The 18,150-nt window shown below is 39.7% G+C and overlaps 1 protein-coding gene across 1 annotated transcript in view; it reads left to right on the forward strand.

The window, feature by feature from the left end:
* The window catches only part of ehd4 (EH-domain containing 4), a 41,101-nt gene extending 24,190 nt beyond the window's left edge, over window positions 1-16,911 (forward strand). The window contains exons 4-8 of the mRNA XM_084914514.1: window positions 440-606; window positions 700-833; window positions 1,426-1,537; window positions 9,080-9,244; window positions 13,615-16,911. Of these exons, the coding sequence (XP_084770640.1) occupies window positions 440-606; window positions 700-833; window positions 1,426-1,537; window positions 9,080-9,244; window positions 13,615-14,172 (1,136 nt within the window). The 3' untranslated portion in view covers window positions 14,173-16,911. The remainder of the gene's footprint in view (window positions 1-439; window positions 607-699; window positions 834-1,425; window positions 1,538-9,079; window positions 9,245-13,614) is intronic.
* The last annotated feature ends 1,239 nt before the right edge of the window (window positions 16,912-18,150 follow it).

Genomic DNA, 18,150 nt, shown 5'->3' on the forward strand with positions numbered 1-18,150 from the left:
GTCCACACACGCACACACAAAAAGGAACTTTGAGTTCCTTCTTAGAGCTCTGTGGGGATGACAATTTTTTGGAGACCCACTCTGAAGTTAGCATCTCCTAGGTTTATTTAACTTGGTTACAAAAAACGAGTATAAATATGAGTATAAATACATTGCACCATCCTTGCATGTCTTCAACTTCAGCAGGAACATTTGGTAGCCACTTGTTACCAAACCCAACCATTAGATATCATCCATGGTATTTAAACTTAACACAAAGCCAAAAAAGAAATGCTGATGAAATTTGGCTTGAGGTGCTCAAATTACACCTCAAGCCAAATGTAATTTTCTTTCTCATCAGTCAAAATTATTAGACTTTGTTATGCTAAGTGTTCATTTTCCGGAAATGATCTAGAAATGGGAACTAGACTGATCCTTTTGTTTGTCTCCCTGTTGCCAGGTTATGACTTTGCTGAGGTCCTGCGTTGGTTTGGAGAGCGAGTGGACCGGATCATTCTCCTCTTTGATGCACACAAGCTGGACATCTCAGATGAGTTTTCAGAGGCCATCAAAGCTTTCAAGGGTCAAGACGACAAGATCCGAGTCGTCCTCAACAAGGCAGACCAGGTAGGAGAAGCTGAACAAATCTAACATGAAATTAAACTCTGCTCACCTGTGTCAGTCTAACCTTAAGCTCCTCCTCCTCACCTGTTCAATTAGGTGGACACCCAACAGCTCATGCGGGTGTATGGCGCCCTCATGTGGTCACTGGGGAAGGTGATCAACACTCCAGAGGTGGTGAGAGTTTATCTCGGCTCCTTCTGGGCCAAACCGCTGCAAAACACAGAGAACAGGTGAGATACGTTACTTCGTCTGTTTGTTCGCAGGGAATGATGCTTATCTTTCTTCCCTTTATGTTCTTTTTTAATGAAGTTAGACATGAGAACCTCTTATCTATGATTCATAATTCCAAACCAACCCATCAATTTCATCCTCTGACTGAAGCAATTTGTTTTAGTTCCCACCCCCCACCCTTCTAATCTAAAGACAAATTTTGGATGGAATTGAAAAACTAAGCTTGGAGCTACACAGCATATACACAGTTCATGCATTTACACATTAAAACATGTAGAACAGGTGCTGCAATTAAAATTGATTATTGCTTTCTCAAAAGAATTGATTGCACAAGTGGAATTGAATGAAAAAATAAATATACTATAAAAATATAGTATGATAGATGGTTGTAAGAATGAAGAAAACTGTTATACATATGTTCATTAAATAATCTAATTTAGTTATTTAACCTTTCTCCATGATGTATGTATTGTTTCATCTATCCATCCATTTGTTCGTGTGTTTACTCATTTGCTTGTTAGAGTAGGATTTCTTTCTCCATATACGTGTCTTACTTCATTCATTCATTGATTCATTCCTGGTACTTGTCAGGCGCCTGTTCGAGGCAGAGTCTCAGGACCTGTTCCGGGACATCCAGAGTCTTCCCAGGAATGCTGCTCTCCGTAAACTCAACGACTTAATCAAGAGGGCGAGGTTGGCCAAGGTGAGACAGGAAGTCACACGTTGTGGTTGGAGTTAACTTTCAGGAATTCTAGACTTTCAGGAATTCTAGGAATACTGTGGAATATTTGACTGAGGAGCTCTGGGATAGTGTTTCCAACTGGCTGAGTCTATGTTTAATGGAGGTGTCCTTGTGAGAAAATTCAATTCAATTCAATTCAATTTTATTTATATAGCGCCAAATCACAACAAAAGTCGCCTCAAGGCGCTTCATAGATACAGAGAAAAACCCAACAATCATATGACCCCCTATGAGCAAGCACTTTGGCGACAGTGGGAAGGAAAAACTCCCTTTTAACAGGAAGAAACCTCCGGCAGAACCAGGCTCAGGGAGGGGCGGCCATCTGCTGCGACCGGTTGGGGTGAGAGAAGGAAGACAGGATAAAAGACATGCTGTGGAAGAGAGGCAGAGGTTAATAACAGATATGATTCAATGCAGAGAGGTCTATTAATACATAGTGAGTGAGAAAGGTGACTGGAAAGGAAAAACTCAATGCATCTTGGGAATCCCCCGGCAGCCTACGTCTATTGCAGCATAACTAAGGGAGGATTCAGGGTCACCTGGTCCAGCCCTAACTATATGCTTTAGCAAAAAGGAAAGTTTTAAGCCTAATCTTAAAAGTAGAGATAGTTTCTGTCTCCCGAATCCAAACTGGAAGCTGGTTCCACAGAAGAGGGGCCTGAAAACTGAAGGCTCTGCCTCCCATTCTACTTTTAAATACTCTAGGAACAACAAGTAGGCCTGCAGAGCGAGAGCGAAGTGCTCTAATAGGGTGATATGGTACTACAAGGTCATTAAGATAAGATGGGGCCTGATTATTTAAGACCTTGTATGTGAGGAGCAGGATTTTGAATTCAATTCTGGATTTAACAGGAAGCCAATGAAGGGAAGCCACAACAGGAGAAATATGCTCTCTCCTTCTAGTCCCTGTCAGGACTCTTGCTGCAGCATTTTGGATTAGCTGAAGGCTTTTCAGTGAGTTTTTTGGACATCCTGATAATAATGAATTACAGTAGTCCAGCCTGGAAGTAATAAATGCATGAACTAGTTTTTCAGCATCACTCTGAGACAGGATATTTCTAATTTTAGAGATGTTGCGCAAATGGAAGAAAGCAGTCTTACATATTTGTTTAATATGTGCGTTGAAGGACATGTCCTGGTCAAAAATGACTCCAAGGTTCCTCACAGCGTTACTGGAGGCCAAGGTAATGCCATCCAGAGTATGAATCTGGTTAGATACCATATTTCTAAGATTTTCAGGGCCGAGTACAATAACCTCAGTTTTATCTGAATTAAGAAGCAGAAAGTTAGCGGCCATCCAGGTCTTTATGTCTTTAAGACATTCCTGCAGTTTAACTAATTGGTGTGTGTTATCTGGCTTCATGGACAGATAGAGCTGGGTGTCATCTGCATAGCAGTGAAAATGTATGCTATGTCTTCTAATGATGCTGCCTAAGGGAAGCATGTATAATGTAAACAGAATTGGTCCTAGCACTGAACCCTGTGGAACTCCATAATTAACCTCAGTGTATGAAGAGGACTCTCCATTTACATGCACAAATTGGAGTCTATTAGATAGATATGATACAAACCACTGCAGTGCAGCACCTGTAATACCTACAGCATGTTCTAATCGCTCTAATAGGATATTAGGGTCGACAGTATCGAACGCTGCACTGAGGTCTAGCAGGACAAGCACAGAGATGAGTCCACTGTCAGAGGCCATAAGAAGATCATTTGTAACCTTCACTAAAGCTGTTTCTGTGCTGTGATGAGCTCTGAAACCTGACTGAAACTCTTCAAATAAACCATTCCTCTGCAGATGATCTGTTAGCTGTTTGACAACTACTCTTTCAAGGATTTTTGATATGAAAGGAAGGTTGGAGATTGGCCTATAATTAGCTAAGACTGCTGGGTCTAGAGATGGCTTTTTGAGTAAAGGTTTAACCACAGCCAGCTTGATGGCCTGTGGTACATAGCCGACCATTAGAGATAGGTTGATCATATTTAAGATCGAAGAATTAATCAATGGCAGGACTTCTTTGAGCAGTTTTGTAGGAATGGGGTCTAAAAGACACGTTGATGGTTTGGAGGAAGTAATTATTGAAGTTAACTCAGAAAGATCAATTGGAGAAAAAGAGTCTAACTTAACATCAATGGTACTAAGAGTAGCTGTAGATAATATTACATCTGTGGGATGATTACTGGTAATTTTTTCTCTAATGATAAAAATTTTATTTGTGAAGAAGTTCATGAAGTCATTACTAGTTAACGTTAAAGGGATGGTTGGCTCAACAGAGCTCTGACTCTTTGTCAGCCTGGCTACAGTGCTGAAGAGAAACCTGGGGTTGTTCTTATTTTCTTCAATCAGTGATGAATAGTAAGATGTTCTGGCTTTGCGGAGGGCTTTCTTATAAAGCAGCAAACTATTTCTCCAGGCTAAATGATGATCCTCTAAATTTGTGACACGCCATTTCCTCTCCAGATTACGAGTCATCTGCTTTAGGGTACGTGTTTGAGAATTATACCACGGAGTCAGGTACTTCTGATTAGAGACCTTAGTTTTCACTGGAGCTACAGTATCCAGAGTCGTACGTAGTGAGGAGGTGAAATTATTAACAAGATAATCAACCTCTGTTGGGGTAGCGTTCAGATAGCTGCTCTGCTCTGTGTTGGTACAGGTCATTGAATATGATAACAGTGGGTGGATTATATTCTTAAACTTAGTTACAGCGCTTTCAGAAAGACATCTACTGTGATAAAGTCTACTCCCCACTGCTGTGTAATCAATTATTGTAAATGTAAATGTTATCAGGAAATGATCAGACAGGAGAGGGTTTTCAGGAAACACTGTTAAATGTTCAGTTTCTATGCCATATGTTAAAACAAGATCTAGAGTGTGATTAAAGTGGTGGGTGGGTTCTTTTACATTTTGAGAGAAGCCAATTGAGTCTAATAACAGACTAAATGCCATGTTGAGGCTGTCATTTTTAGCATCTACATGGATGTTAAAATCACCCACAATAATTATTTTATTTGAGCTCAGAACTAAATTAGATATAAAGTCTGAGAAATCAGACAGAAACTCTGTGTAAGGCCCAGGTGGACGATAGATGATAACAAGTAAGACTGGTTTCTGAGTTTCACAGCTGGGGTGGACAATGTTAAGCATCAGGCTTTCAAATGAATTAAAAGTCTGTCTTGGTCTTTCATTAATTAATAGGCTGGTGTGAAAAATTGCTGCCACACCGCCCCCTCGGCCTGTGCTTCGAGGTTTCTGGTAGTTAGAATGACTCGGGGGTGTTGATTCATTTAAACTAACATAATCATCCTGCTGCAACCAGGTTTCTGTAAGGCAGAGTAAATCAATTTGTTGATCAATTATTAAGTCATGTACTAACAGAGACTTGGAGGAGAGAGACCTAATATTTAATAATCCACATTTCACTGTTTTACTCTTTGGTTCAGATGTGGATACTGTACTGTTCTTTCTTTTTGATTGTTTATGTTTAAGTTGTTTGTTGCTGGTTTTTAGTTTGTTTTTTGTCTTTTTGGAAGCTGACACAGTCTCTATGGAGATGGGTTTTTGGGGGGGTAGCAGGAGGAGAGAAGCTGCAGAGAGGCGTGTAAGACTGCAACTCTGCTTCCTGGTCCCAACTCTGGATAGTCATATTTTGGGGGGTTTAATAAATTTGTCCATGTTTCTAGAAATGAGAGCTGCTCCATCCAAAGTGGGATGGATGCCGTCTCTCCTAACAAGACCAGGTTTCCTCCAGAAGGTTTGCCAATTATCTATGAAGCCCACATCGTTTCTGGGACACCACTCAGACAGCCAGCAATTTAAGGAGAACATGCGGCTAAACATGTCACTCCTGGTCTGATTGGGGAGGGGACCAGAGAAAACTACAGAGTCCGACATTGTTTTAGCAAAGTTGCACATCGATTCAATATTGATTTTAGTGACCTCCGATTGGCGTAACCGGGTGTCATTACTGCCGACGTGAATTATGATTTTACTGAATTTACGTTTACCCTTAGCCAGCAGTTTTAAATTTCCTTCAATGTCGCCTGCTCTGGCCCCTGGAAGACAATTGACTATGGTTGCCGGTGTCTCTAGCTTCACATGTCTGAGAACAGAATCACCAATTACCAGAGTTTGACCCCCGGCGGGTGTGTCACCGAGTGGGGAAAAACGGTTAGACACATGAACGGGTTGGTGGTGTACCTGGGGCTTCTGTTTAGGACTATGCTTCCTCCTCACCGTGACCCAGCCGCCCTCTTTCCCCAGCTGCTTGGGGTCTGCCGGGGAATAGCTAGCGGGGCCTACGCTATCTTCGGCTGCACCAGCTACAGGGGCCTGGCTAGCTACGGGTGAATGAAGGGTGCGAAGCCGAGTCTCCAATTCAGTAATCCTGGCCTCCAGAGCTGCAAATATGCTACATTTGTTACAGATATCATTACTGCTAAAGGAGGCCGAGGAGTAACTAAACATCTGACACAATGAGCAAGAAAGTGCAGGAGGGACAGGTGAAGTAGCCATGGTGCTAACGAGTCGGCTACGAGCTAAGCTAAGCTAGCGAAACAGTACAGAGACAGTGAGTGAATACTTTGGCTATAAATTAGGTAGTGAGTACACAGAAAGTGTGCTTCGGATGAAGCACGTGAAGATTATACTATGAAAGAAGAATGTATTTAAAAGTTGTTAATTAAATTGCTAAGCAAATAAGCTACTCAGAAACACCACTGTGTTTGAGCAGGAACAGGAAGTGATACCCTACCGCAGAGCGAGCGAACACCAAGTGACAGCGCCACCAAGAGAGTTAGAAAATGGTTTCTAATGATGTCAGCTGTTGTTTCAGCCTTTCAAATGAAGAATCGAAACATAGATGTTTTTTATTCTGGGGAAACAGGAAGCAGAAGTGGTATTTAATTTTAACACTGATGTGGAAATAAAGCCTGAATCAGACCCTAATCCTGAAACCAAGCTTACAACAACCACATGAATTCAATTTAGAAGAGTTTTTAATATTTTTTAAAGAACTAAATGGGCTTATATTTTGCCATCACTGTGCTGGTGTGGGTCTTTTTTTTAGATATAATTTAATTTTATTTCTAGGGAAATATTCTTGCTAATAAGAACATGGTTTTATTTATGTATACAGCCAGAGGAGTCCTATAATTTTCAAAGTAGTCCTACGTTAAGTAAATAAAGAAAGGAAAACTGTAATTCAGCTCAATAATTGATGTAATCACTCTACTTCCAAAAACACACAAAAAAATGTAACTGCAGTTAATTTGTTACTTGGTGTGTTTTAATGTTTCAGACTTTAGAAATAATTTGGCATAGTTTGATATGAGCAGGTCTGACCAATAAATAAATAAAATGAGCTTTAAAAAATTTAAATCAGGGCCTTATTGTTTATTTGGTTATAATAATGTAGAGCTATCAAACAGTTAACAGTTTAACTTTAACTTTAACCTAGCTGCATTTTTGCTTATGGTCACCATAGTGGGGGATACAGGGCATATACTCAGCTCAGTATTTGGAACACTTGTCCAGCCTGGTAGAAGCATATAAGAAACAAAGGGCTTTTATTTTGTAAAAAGCCTTCTAGCGTACACCACATAGAACGAAGTTTGAGAGCATGTAAAATGTCGGCCATATTTGAAGTATAACAAAGATCAAATACTTCAGGTACCACTATATTTTTGAGCAAGCAAAGAGAAGCAGGTTAATAACATCAATCATATTAATATTATTAATCTCTGTAATGTTTCGTAATGTTATACAATGACGCTCAAGTTGATTTGATCGTCTATCATCTCAGGAGATTCAGTGTGAAGTCACAGCCTCTTCCTCCGTGGTTGCTTCTTTTTTCATAAGGTATTTATGTGGGAAATTGCGAAGGCTGCTGTGAAAACTTAATAACGAGGCACATCCAGCAGCTGTATCAGGTCTGTTGTGTTGTTATACAGTGAGCTGGAATCTGTCCTGAGTGAACGATCCACACCAAGCACAGATGTGTGTTTAGCTGCAAAAGTTCTTGAAATGACACAATCCTGTGAGGTTTAGCAACTTTGTTATGGTGCATATTTCAATTATCAGCTAAACAAAGGATTTGGCTGCACTCTACTAACATATGACAAGTGCTTTCTAGTGGAAACACTGCAATGTGATGTTTGTGGTGTGATAACGTTAAGCCACTGATGCAAAGGAAATAATGGGATTTGTAGATGTTTTTGTTACAGTTACAAATGACAGTTTTGTGTTTGGGTTTTTTTTGTACATTTGAAAATGAAATGAATCTAAGCTGTTTTCTCACACATGTAGTTATGTTCAGCACCCAGAAACATGCCAAGGAGTCTTTTTAGTTTTGTTTTTCCTTCCTCTGTAACTTTTAATAAATGGCACTCATGTACTCTGGCACTTTGCCCTCAGAAATCCAATGACCTCATTCCCTCACTGTGTTACTCCTCCCTTCCTTCCACCATCATTATGCCTTTGCCTGTGTAACCGATGATCCTCCTGCACTCCTACATTCCTCCCTTCTCCTCCTGTTTCTTCCTGTTTCTTCTCCTCTTCTAATCCATCAGTCACCATCAGTTCCCCTCTGACCCAGCATCTCATAGTTTCCTGTTTCTCTCTCATCCAGAGTCTCAACACCCAGACTTCAAGCTATATTTTTATTCCAGCAAGAGGAAACAGCCTGAGATTTCTGCATTATGCATTTCATTCCATAATAAAATCATATTTAAAGATTTAAACAAAGAATATTTTGTGAAATATTCTTTGTTTTTATGTTGACAAAATGTCGACTTTGTGGTTGTTCCATGTAAAGATTATTTGTGCCAAGAATTATTTTTTTTCTTTACTTAAATACAAATGATTAAAGTTAAATTTGTGAGATGTCATCTCACAATTTCTGATTGTTTGAATTTTCAAATCTCATTTTATTAACCTAAACACATGAGAGTATGAGCTTCCTTGCCCTCCATGGTAACCTGTAGCCCAGATAGCAGACTTCCTGTGTTGGTGGTGTGATTAAGGAAACTCTGTGTAAACAGTGCTGTTATTGAACGGAGCTCTGGCAGCAGGAGGGCTGTGACCTTTTCCTTTTGAGGAACTATCAGGGTAGTGTCTTCTGTGCTGTGCTGCGTGTTACCCTGGTAACACAGAAGAGTTAAAGGGGATCAGTCATAAATAACTTCGGTTTTGTCTCAGTTAAGCGTTGCCATGTACTCAGACTTCTTCTCTGTTTGCTTGCTCACTTGTCCTGAATTTTGGCTTTTTTTAAGATTTAATGAGCTGAATGAACTTTTGTGATCAGTTTCAATCAGCTTTCTGATGCAACACTTTTAGTTTCATTCCTCTTCTTTCAATGCAATCTCAAATGTCTCAAAGGAAAAAAGCTGCCAAAGCTGCCATTAAAAGAAACTTTAAGTTTTAAGGCACAGAATTTAGATCTGTATCCCCTCCATGGCATTTTAAAATGCTTATGATCTCCATTGCTTTCCTGCTTGCAGGTGCATGCCTACATTATCAGCTACCTGAAGAAAGAGATGCCATCTCTGTTTGGACGGGAAAAGAAGAAGGACGAACTGATCCAGAGACTCCCGGAGATCTACACCGTCCTACAGAGAGAGCACCACATCAGCCCTGGAGACTTCCCCAATGTCACTAAGATGCAGGTACGTAAAAGCCAACACAGTAGCCAGCAGTTCCCAAAGACCTCTGTGCAATTAGACAGGAGTCATCCCCTGCTGGTTATTAAAAAGAATGGCTTGGCTTTACACACACACACACACACACATATATATTTTGGACCTGGATATCCTGAGAATATTTTTACTCAACCCAGATAAAGTCTGTTAATCACTTTTAACACAACAAAAAGAGACAATGTAACTGTAACTGCCAATTTTAGAATAGTTTTTTGTATCACAGTCATATCACAGTAACAGTTGTCTTTATTTTCTTGAAACAGAAGCCGCTCGTACCGTACGGGAAATGATTTAATTCCCTGTTGAATTTGACAGTTTGCTCACTTCCAAAGAAATGAGCAGTTTCATTTTAAAGGAGAGAGACAGAATGGCAAATATACAGAAAAGAAAAGCGCATTACTTAAAAGTCATGAATTGGTTTGCATGTCACTGAGTGAAATAAGTATTTGATTCCGAAGCAAAACATGACTCCTTATACTTCTTTGTAAGTGAACAAATTTAAAAATTCAGTAGTGGATCAAATAATTATTCTTCCCTGACTCTAGAAAATTGTGTTTTAATTTGACAAATAGGAAGCATCACATAGGAATAGTAGTGCTATACTTCTTGCCCACTCAGTGGAATTGTCATTCTGAAGTGTATGTGTCCTTTAGAGTGGCAGAGTTTGCAAATGCACTCTTGGACACTGGCTGATAGACCTGGAACACTGGGTTTAATATAATCCCTGTCCCTGTTTATGCAAATACAGGAAAATCATTGTTTAGTAAAAGAAAACCTGAATTTAAATGATAAACAAATGATTATAGCATTGCATCATGTCATCATACGGAACAATGTGTGATCTGAAGAAGAAGAACTGTTTTCCTGACGTCAGGGAAGGTTTTAGCTGCTGGGACAGAATGAACTGAACTGCAGCTGCTCTGCTGGGCCGATAGAGAGATGCTGCACAGCAAGTGTGTGTGTGTGTTTCCCTCAGCTAAACTTTGTTTTTATTGGATTATTGGCAGAGAAAATGTTTGAGATTTTTCACTTCCCTGGTGAGATGTCCTGAAAAAGAGCTGTAGTTATTTTACAAATAGCTTTCTTTAAGCAGCGACACCAGTAATTAAAATGAAGGCATATTATGGTACTAGTAATTAGAATTCCAGAAAAATGTCCTATTATGTTAAGTGAAACTTTTACATGTCATTCAGAAATGTGTAAAATTCATAGATTTTTGTACAAACAATTGCTAAAACACACTTAACTCTCTGAAAATCCAACCAATGTGCAATTGTGCTGTCAGCGTGTTAGTAAGTCCCATTTAGGCCTTTTTATTGGGCTGTGGTTATTTTGCTTCTGAATAAAATACATATCATTAGTGAGGCTTGGATCTCATTAAAATGTAAAAGGACTGTGAATGGCTGTGGCTCAGGGGGGTAGAGCAGGCCCTCTACTAATCAGAAGGTTGGTGGTTTGATCCTGGCCAAAGTTGCTGTGAGTGCTCAAGAGTAGTATAGAAAAGCATTAAATAAGAATCAATCCATTACTCATATGGTAGTTACTTACCAACCATAAGTGAAGCACGACCCTGTAACTAGGAGATCAGGTGACCCCTGCTGGCCAGTAAAACAAATTCAGGTTTAAGGTTCGTCTGCTTTACTTCACTGTGAGAATCTCTGACCATTTTTATGTATAGTCAACAACAGATGTAATGCTCAAAACAAAAGGAATCCCAGTGTTTTGGGTGGTGATTTAAAATAAACCACATTGACGACAGCAAACTCACTAAGTCAAGGAATAAGCACACAAAACAAGAAAGGTAAACAACATCTAAACCTCAGTTTGAACCCAAATTTCAAAACCATAATGCCACTTTCTAAAAAGAACACCCATTTCCCTGAACTATAAACACTATGCCCCTGCTTTACCACATGGGTCAGATGTGGTGGACTGTTACTGCAAAACTCTACACACAAATCCCTACATTTGTCAGTGCTGACACCATGTGGTCACTTACGGTGTGTTCACACCGAACGCGATAGACGCGACCAAAACGTGCCAGACGCCCCAAGAAAGCATTAGCAGTCAATAATGTTAACTCACATAAGCACAGCTTTAGCTCAATCAGCACACAGTTAACGAAGTGGAAACACTAGGAGTCAAAATGCATCACACACCAATCAGAAACTTTGAGGGATAGTCAAAAGGGCCAAAGTCAGCTCACTCAGGTTTGAAACAATGGATCCAAAGACATGCAAAGGAAGAGGTCAAGGAGGAGGAGAAGGAGGTCTAGGACACCAGCAAGGAGGACGTGGAGGTGGAGGAACATAATTGGCTATTGGGCTATTGTAAATGTCCCTGGTCAGCATAGAGGGAATGTCACTCTGTGCGCAGCCACCAGCCAACGAGGGATACTCCACCAGCATGCCATTCTAGGACCCTATAACACTATAGCTCCTTGCTTTTCTTGATGGTCTGAGACAACATATGTTCCAGCTGGACTACAGGGAACCAGCACAGCCAGAGCAGCCTCACTACATTGTTGTTTGGGATAACGCCAGCTTCCATCGCGCTGCTATGGTTCCTGACTGGTTTACCAGTAACCCAAGGTTGTCTAACATCTTTCTGCCTGCATACACTCCCTTTCTAAACCTGATGGAGGAGTTATTTTCGGCTTGGTGGTGGAAGGGGTACGACAGAGAACCTTATGTCCATGTGCATCTCCTCCAGGTCCTGGAAAACGCCTGCCTAGACATATCAGTAGTTGCACCCCCGCTTCCTGGCCAGGCCCAATATCCGGTCGTTAAGTCTGACGTCACTAGTCGTGTCTGGGCCTAAACTCCGCTGCAGGTCCATATATCAAACGATCACTATGGCATTACTGAGAGTTGAAAAAGTTTAACATCCAGGCATCCATGAAAACGGAATTTATGACATTTAACGGAGTTAGAAGTTAGCAGGAAGTTAGCTTGCTAGCTTCTATCTAAATACAATATAGCATGTCCTGACTGCGGGGTTTTGGAAACAAATTAAAACGTACAGCTCTGTTATCACTTCCAACATAAATGAAGACAGAAAATTAAACAGCAGTGACGTTTGTAGGGTTACTGAAATTTGGCTAGCTGGTATATAATGATGTGCTACGTGATCGCTAGCGTCACAGCTATGTTAGCATAATATAAACAAGCTAACTTTTTTCCACTCGATAAAAGTTAACGTGAGTGTTCTCGGTGGTCAGGAACAAATCTAATCGCATGGCAGCATGCTGTAAAAGGACCAAACTTCAGCCAGGAGAACAACTGAGATAATCCATCCACAATACGAGGTTAGTTACATCCTAAGGTTTTAAAAACTGAGCTTAAATAAATGATTAGTGGTAATAAAAGCCGAGGGAGGTCAACAGTGATCACTGACTGTTTTAGGAGCTTTTTGAGATTAAATAGAAGAAAATGCAAAACATTAAACATGTTAACAACACAAAAGCCATATTAAACGCAGACTACTTTAGGCCCGGAAGTAGGATTCGTCACGTCATCACTTAACGACCGGATTGTTTGTGATGTGAATGAGATTCTCTGGCCTGACCCAGACCACAGACAGGATGCTGAGGACTAATGTTTTTGGTGTGTGTTGTACTGTATGGTACATGAATAAAAATGTGCCACTGTATATACATTGGTTGCATTTTTTGTGTTCATCATGTGAAAAGGTTTTTGAGGGGAAGAACTACAAGCAACATAACTTGCCAGTTTTGGGAATATTGTTTTACATTTATTGCACCAATGTGTACGACTATGTTGTTGTGTGTGTGTTTTTGAGGCCTTGTGTGTGCTGTCTGTGGGCAAAGTTTGATTTTTCAGTAAGAGTGAATGGTTTTGAGTGTAGAGCTTCATTTTGACCTGACAATACAATGTTTGGGAAATTGAGTGAGATGATTTGTGTTTACTGTTTTGGCAATATGAGATATAATTTCAGAAATTTGTGTTTAAGCAATCGATAAAAACTGGAATAAATGGCAGACTGGCGGGGGAGGGGGTCAAAAGTTTAGCGACTAAAATTAATCCCACATGCAAATATCAGTTTGCTGTAATCTTGTGTTGAGTTTTGTGGCAAAAAAGAAAATGTGCATAGTAAAGCCTTGCAGAAAAGAGTCCAGCTTGCATTACTTTTGAAAGCTGCAAGCTGGAGCAGAAAGAGCAAGCCACCATGTTGTGATAATGTGTTCAAGTACCTCATCCAGAAATATACCACAATTTTAAAGGCTTCATTATCTGTCACCTTTGTAGTTGTTTCTCTGAGTGTGAGCTGTAAAAGTAGTTAGCAGACGTTAACCTGTGTCTCTTCTTCTCCTCCAGGACATGCTGCAGCACTATGACTTCAGTAAGTTCCCATCTCTGAAGGTGAAGCTGATTGAGAAGGTGGATAAAATGTTAGCCTCAAAGATTGCTGTTCTTATGGCGATGATCCGGGAGGAGGAGGCCAAGCAGCCTCCTGCCATGGTGTCAGGTGGTGCCTTTGAGGGCTCCCAGGATGGGCCCTTTGGTCAGGGCTACGGTGAGGGGATCAGTGCTGGGGCTGACGCTGAAGATTGGATTGTCAGCCGGGACAAGCACCGTTACGATGAGATCTTCTACACTCTGATGCCTATCAACGGCAAGATAACTGGCGTCAATGCCAAGAAAGAGATGATGAACTCTCGGCTGCCCAACACTGTGCTAGGGAAGATCTGGAAGCTGGCCGACTGCGACCAGGATGGCATGCTGGACGACGAGGAGTTTGCCCTTGCTCAGCATCTCATCAAGATCAAACTGGAGGGCTACGAGCTGCCCAGTGAGCTCCCCAACCACCTGGTGCCCCCATCCCACCGCAAAAACCCTACTGCAGATGCCTTGTACAATCATATTGAGGACTAGAGTGCTCACAGGACGCCAAGCAAGCTGCTGAAGAGAGACTGAGCAGAGAAGAGGTGTAAAAATGTAAAGAACCATCACAGGTGAACGTGTCTGCTGCTGGTCGTTGAACAAACAGGAGAACAAATGGGCCACCTAATGCTACACAAGGTCAAAGGGTAAAGTTTTGTTGGATACATTCACTAAGACGATGCATTAGAGCCTAATAATGCTTGACATTTTCAGGCAGCAGTCAAACAAAGCACTTTTATTTTGATAATATTTTACATAATGAGCATTTCAGCTGATTTAATTGCATTAAAGAAGAAAAGTGACAAAGTTCTTGTATAATATAGCCACATTTGCCTAATTCTGGTTTCACCATTCACTTTAATTTCTGAAGGACGGCAAGTTCATGTTCATATATTCAGGTTTAACCTTGAAAACCGACTATCCGAAGGTAACAGTTAGTGCTAGCGTGCAGTTTATTCATTTTACTGCAACATATTTCAAAGGACATCACTTGCACAAAACTTTAGATGCAAGTTTAAATGCATACTTGCTGGTGTTCAAAGTGCCCATAATATCTTTCTGGGTTTTTCCCCATCCTTTAACCTGTTCCAGCTTTATCCTAAAAGGTCTTCACAGTTACACAACAATGACAGTTATTCTCCTTCACAGAAAAACACTGCTAAACTGACTGAAACACCTGGCAGTCCAGGCTGTAGCAAATCTCTATTCTGTTAAAAACATTTGTAGCACTATGGAAACTTCGTCTTTAAACGCTTTTAGATAAAAATACCAAAGATGTGTCTTGATGATGACATTATGCAAAAAATAAATAAATAAATAAAATAAGTTAATGAAATAAAAATTAATAAAATCTAACATTTTAAACAATCGCAATGGCTCCAGCAGCATCACAACAAACTAAAGCTGGGGTGTAAAAGCTGACATAGTATGTATTGTAATCAGAAGCTGTAACATAACTTTATTCCCACTCCATGTAGGCCTCACAGTGAGGTCAGAGGTCATAGTCTGCAGCTCAGTGCTAATTTGCTCACAGGGATAGACAGTGTCCTGAAATGCAGTTGTCAGTATGTGCTCAATTGATTCTGTTTCCTGACATTGTAAAATGAAAAGGACAGGAGGAGAGCCATGACCTCTGATCTTATAATAACAAGACTGAAAACTTCAGCGTCTGGTCTTAACATCACCATTCAAAGAAACATTTTAAACAGGAAACAGAGTTTGCAGAAAATAGGTTCGTTGTCTTGTTATTTCTTTCTTCTTTTCTTTTTTAAATGTCAAATTTCAAATGAGATTACATCAGAACAAAATAAGATATCGCAACACATTTTTGCATCCCGTCTGAGACATAAAACACTCAACAACATAACCCAAACCTAAAAACCCAGCAACAAAATTAGCAGTGACTTCCAACTATTGGTTTGAAAAACAATTAGCTAAAATTATAGAGGATTTTTAACAGATAAGTGGGAGAAGGTAACTCATGCGGTTTTTATGGTTAAATAAATGTCTGAAATTGTATTTTCTGATATATATAAATGAATTATACCTTTAAAACCACAGCAGATGTAAAGGGAAGACGTTCCATATCAGTGCCTTTTCATTTCAAAGGCTTTTAGTTTGTCAGAATACATTGTTTTAATTTGACATTGTCACCATGTTGCTGTTTTTAAGTTGTGTTTAAAGGCCTCTGTTCCTATGACAGGACTGTGGTTATCCTTGAGGATTTTACAGGAGGTCTGCTGCACATCAGTGCTTTTCACATGCAACTGTCAGTGCATTTAATTTCCAAGCCCGTCTACAATAAATTATATTCATATGTTACTAATACTGTTTTTAACATCCATTTTCATCTGCTTATCTAATTCAGGGTTATCATATAATGTAAGTTAAGTGTAAGGTTCAGTGCCCTTAAAAATCTGAGGATAACCCGATAACATATTTGTTAATAGCTGGAGGAGGTGGGGTGGAAGGAGTTGTCACAATAGGCAAAAAAGTTCTTTAGTTAAAGTTTGAGGAAGATGACGGTTTCCTTAGATGTGACTTAAACTACTGTGGAGATTTTCTGTAGTTTTTTTTAAAATGTAGACATCAGATTTCTTTCCCAAAACTGAACCATGTTATTTCAGTAATAATAAGAATAAATAATTTTAAAAATATGGATATTTTTCTAAAAAGTCAAACCTTAATGCCCTTAATTCCATCTCTCCACCAAGTTTCATGAAGTTCAACTTGTTTTTTTTCTGCAAACCTTCTTTTGTTCAGATGAACAAACAGCAACAGGTTCCACCTACTTAATGAGGGTAATAATAATAACTGCATAGCACAGCTTTTGTCTTTTCTGTCTGCTATTGGGGCAAAGACTGGTGGAATTGCTAGATTAATAAGTGTCATGTGCTGTTTTTGCTCAGCAACCACACAAAGGCTTTCAATCTTCCAAGCAAAAGGGCACATCTGCAGTCACTCTCTGTCCCCGTCTATAAAAGTGAAACATGTATGAATCATGTTATTTTCTTATGTTTTCTGTATGATTTTATCCGTCCAGCTGTACATGTAGTGAAAAGGTCAAACTAACTTCCATTTACCTGAATGTAAAAGTTTTTTTTTTTCTTTTTCAGCCGGATGTATTTTGTAATAATGTTGTTCCAGTGTTGTTCTAATGCATTTCCAACTCTCATCCTGTTAGCAGAGCTGGAAATGAATAAAATTAATAAAGTTTATTCAGTACATGTACTCAAGGTTCCAGTGTTTTGTTTTTTGGGACTTTATTATAACCACATTTCTCAGACAGTTATTTTTTCTGTTTGGAGTTTGTTTGTCTATATAATGCCTAAGAGAAAAGACATTAGCAGTGATCTTAGGGAAGCAATTGTTCCCGTCCAACAGTCTGGGAATGTCCTCTTCCAAATAATTTGAAGTTCATTCTTCTACAGTGAAAGATTTAGGACTCATTTAGCATCTTAAATGTTAAAGGTCATAACAGTGTAATTATAAGACTGAACAAGTATGGCCTGCTTGGAATAGTTGCCAGAGGAAAACCTCTTCTCGCTAAACAGAACATGGCACTAAGGCTAAGGTTTCCAAAGTTGCATCTTGAACAAACCACAAGTCTTCTAAGAGAAAGGAATCAAGCTTATGCCCATACCACCCTTAGCACACCAGCTGTCAGAAGGTAGGTCGAGTCTGGTTAATACTGGGATGGAGGACTACCTGGGAATACCAAGTGCTGTACTGTTTGCTTAGGATTTAGAGTGCACTATAGCACAGAAAAAGGACTAGGGCAGATTCTTATGGTCTCTTGCAGTGGACGTCCCTTTGTGCTCGTCCTGCTAGATGTTAGTGCAGCATATAATACTGTTGACTAAAACAGTACAGAGATTAGAGCACACATTTGGTATATCATATCTATCTGATCGATTTCAATTAGTGCATATAAATAGAAAAGGTTTCACGCATAAAAGTTCACAGAGTTCAACAGGGTTCTGTGCTGGGACCAATTCTTTTTACATATAGGAATAGATAGAAAATACTGTCATTCCTATGCTTTCTTCAAATCAACTGTTAAACTGCAGACATATTTGAAAGACTTGAAAGCCTGGATGACCTCTAATTTCTCACTTCTAAATTCAGACATAGTTCATTGCACTGCATTACCTTGTAACACTGTAATTCATATTTGACCAGTGTATGTCTTTCAATACACACATTAAACAAATATGTCTAGGACTACTTTCTTGCGTTTGCACAAATAAAACTAAAATGATAGAAACATCCTGTCTCAGAATGATGCTGAAAAGTCTTCAGTTAATGCAGAATGCTGCAGCAGAAGTACTAAATAGGACTGTGCTTTCTCATAGGGACAGAGGAATTCCCATAAGCTACCATATGAATAACACAGTCACTGCTTTCCTAGTGGGAATGTGCAGTTATGAAACTGTTTGAAACTTTGAGGCTGTATTTAAAGACACACCC

This window comes from Perissodus microlepis, chromosome 19, assembly GCF_051167445.1.
Source record: "Perissodus microlepis isolate ML-2025 ecotype Zambia chromosome 19, ASM5116744v1, whole genome shotgun sequence".
In the NCBI taxonomy this organism is placed as follows: Eukaryota; Metazoa; Chordata; class Actinopteri; order Cichliformes; family Cichlidae; genus Perissodus; species Perissodus microlepis.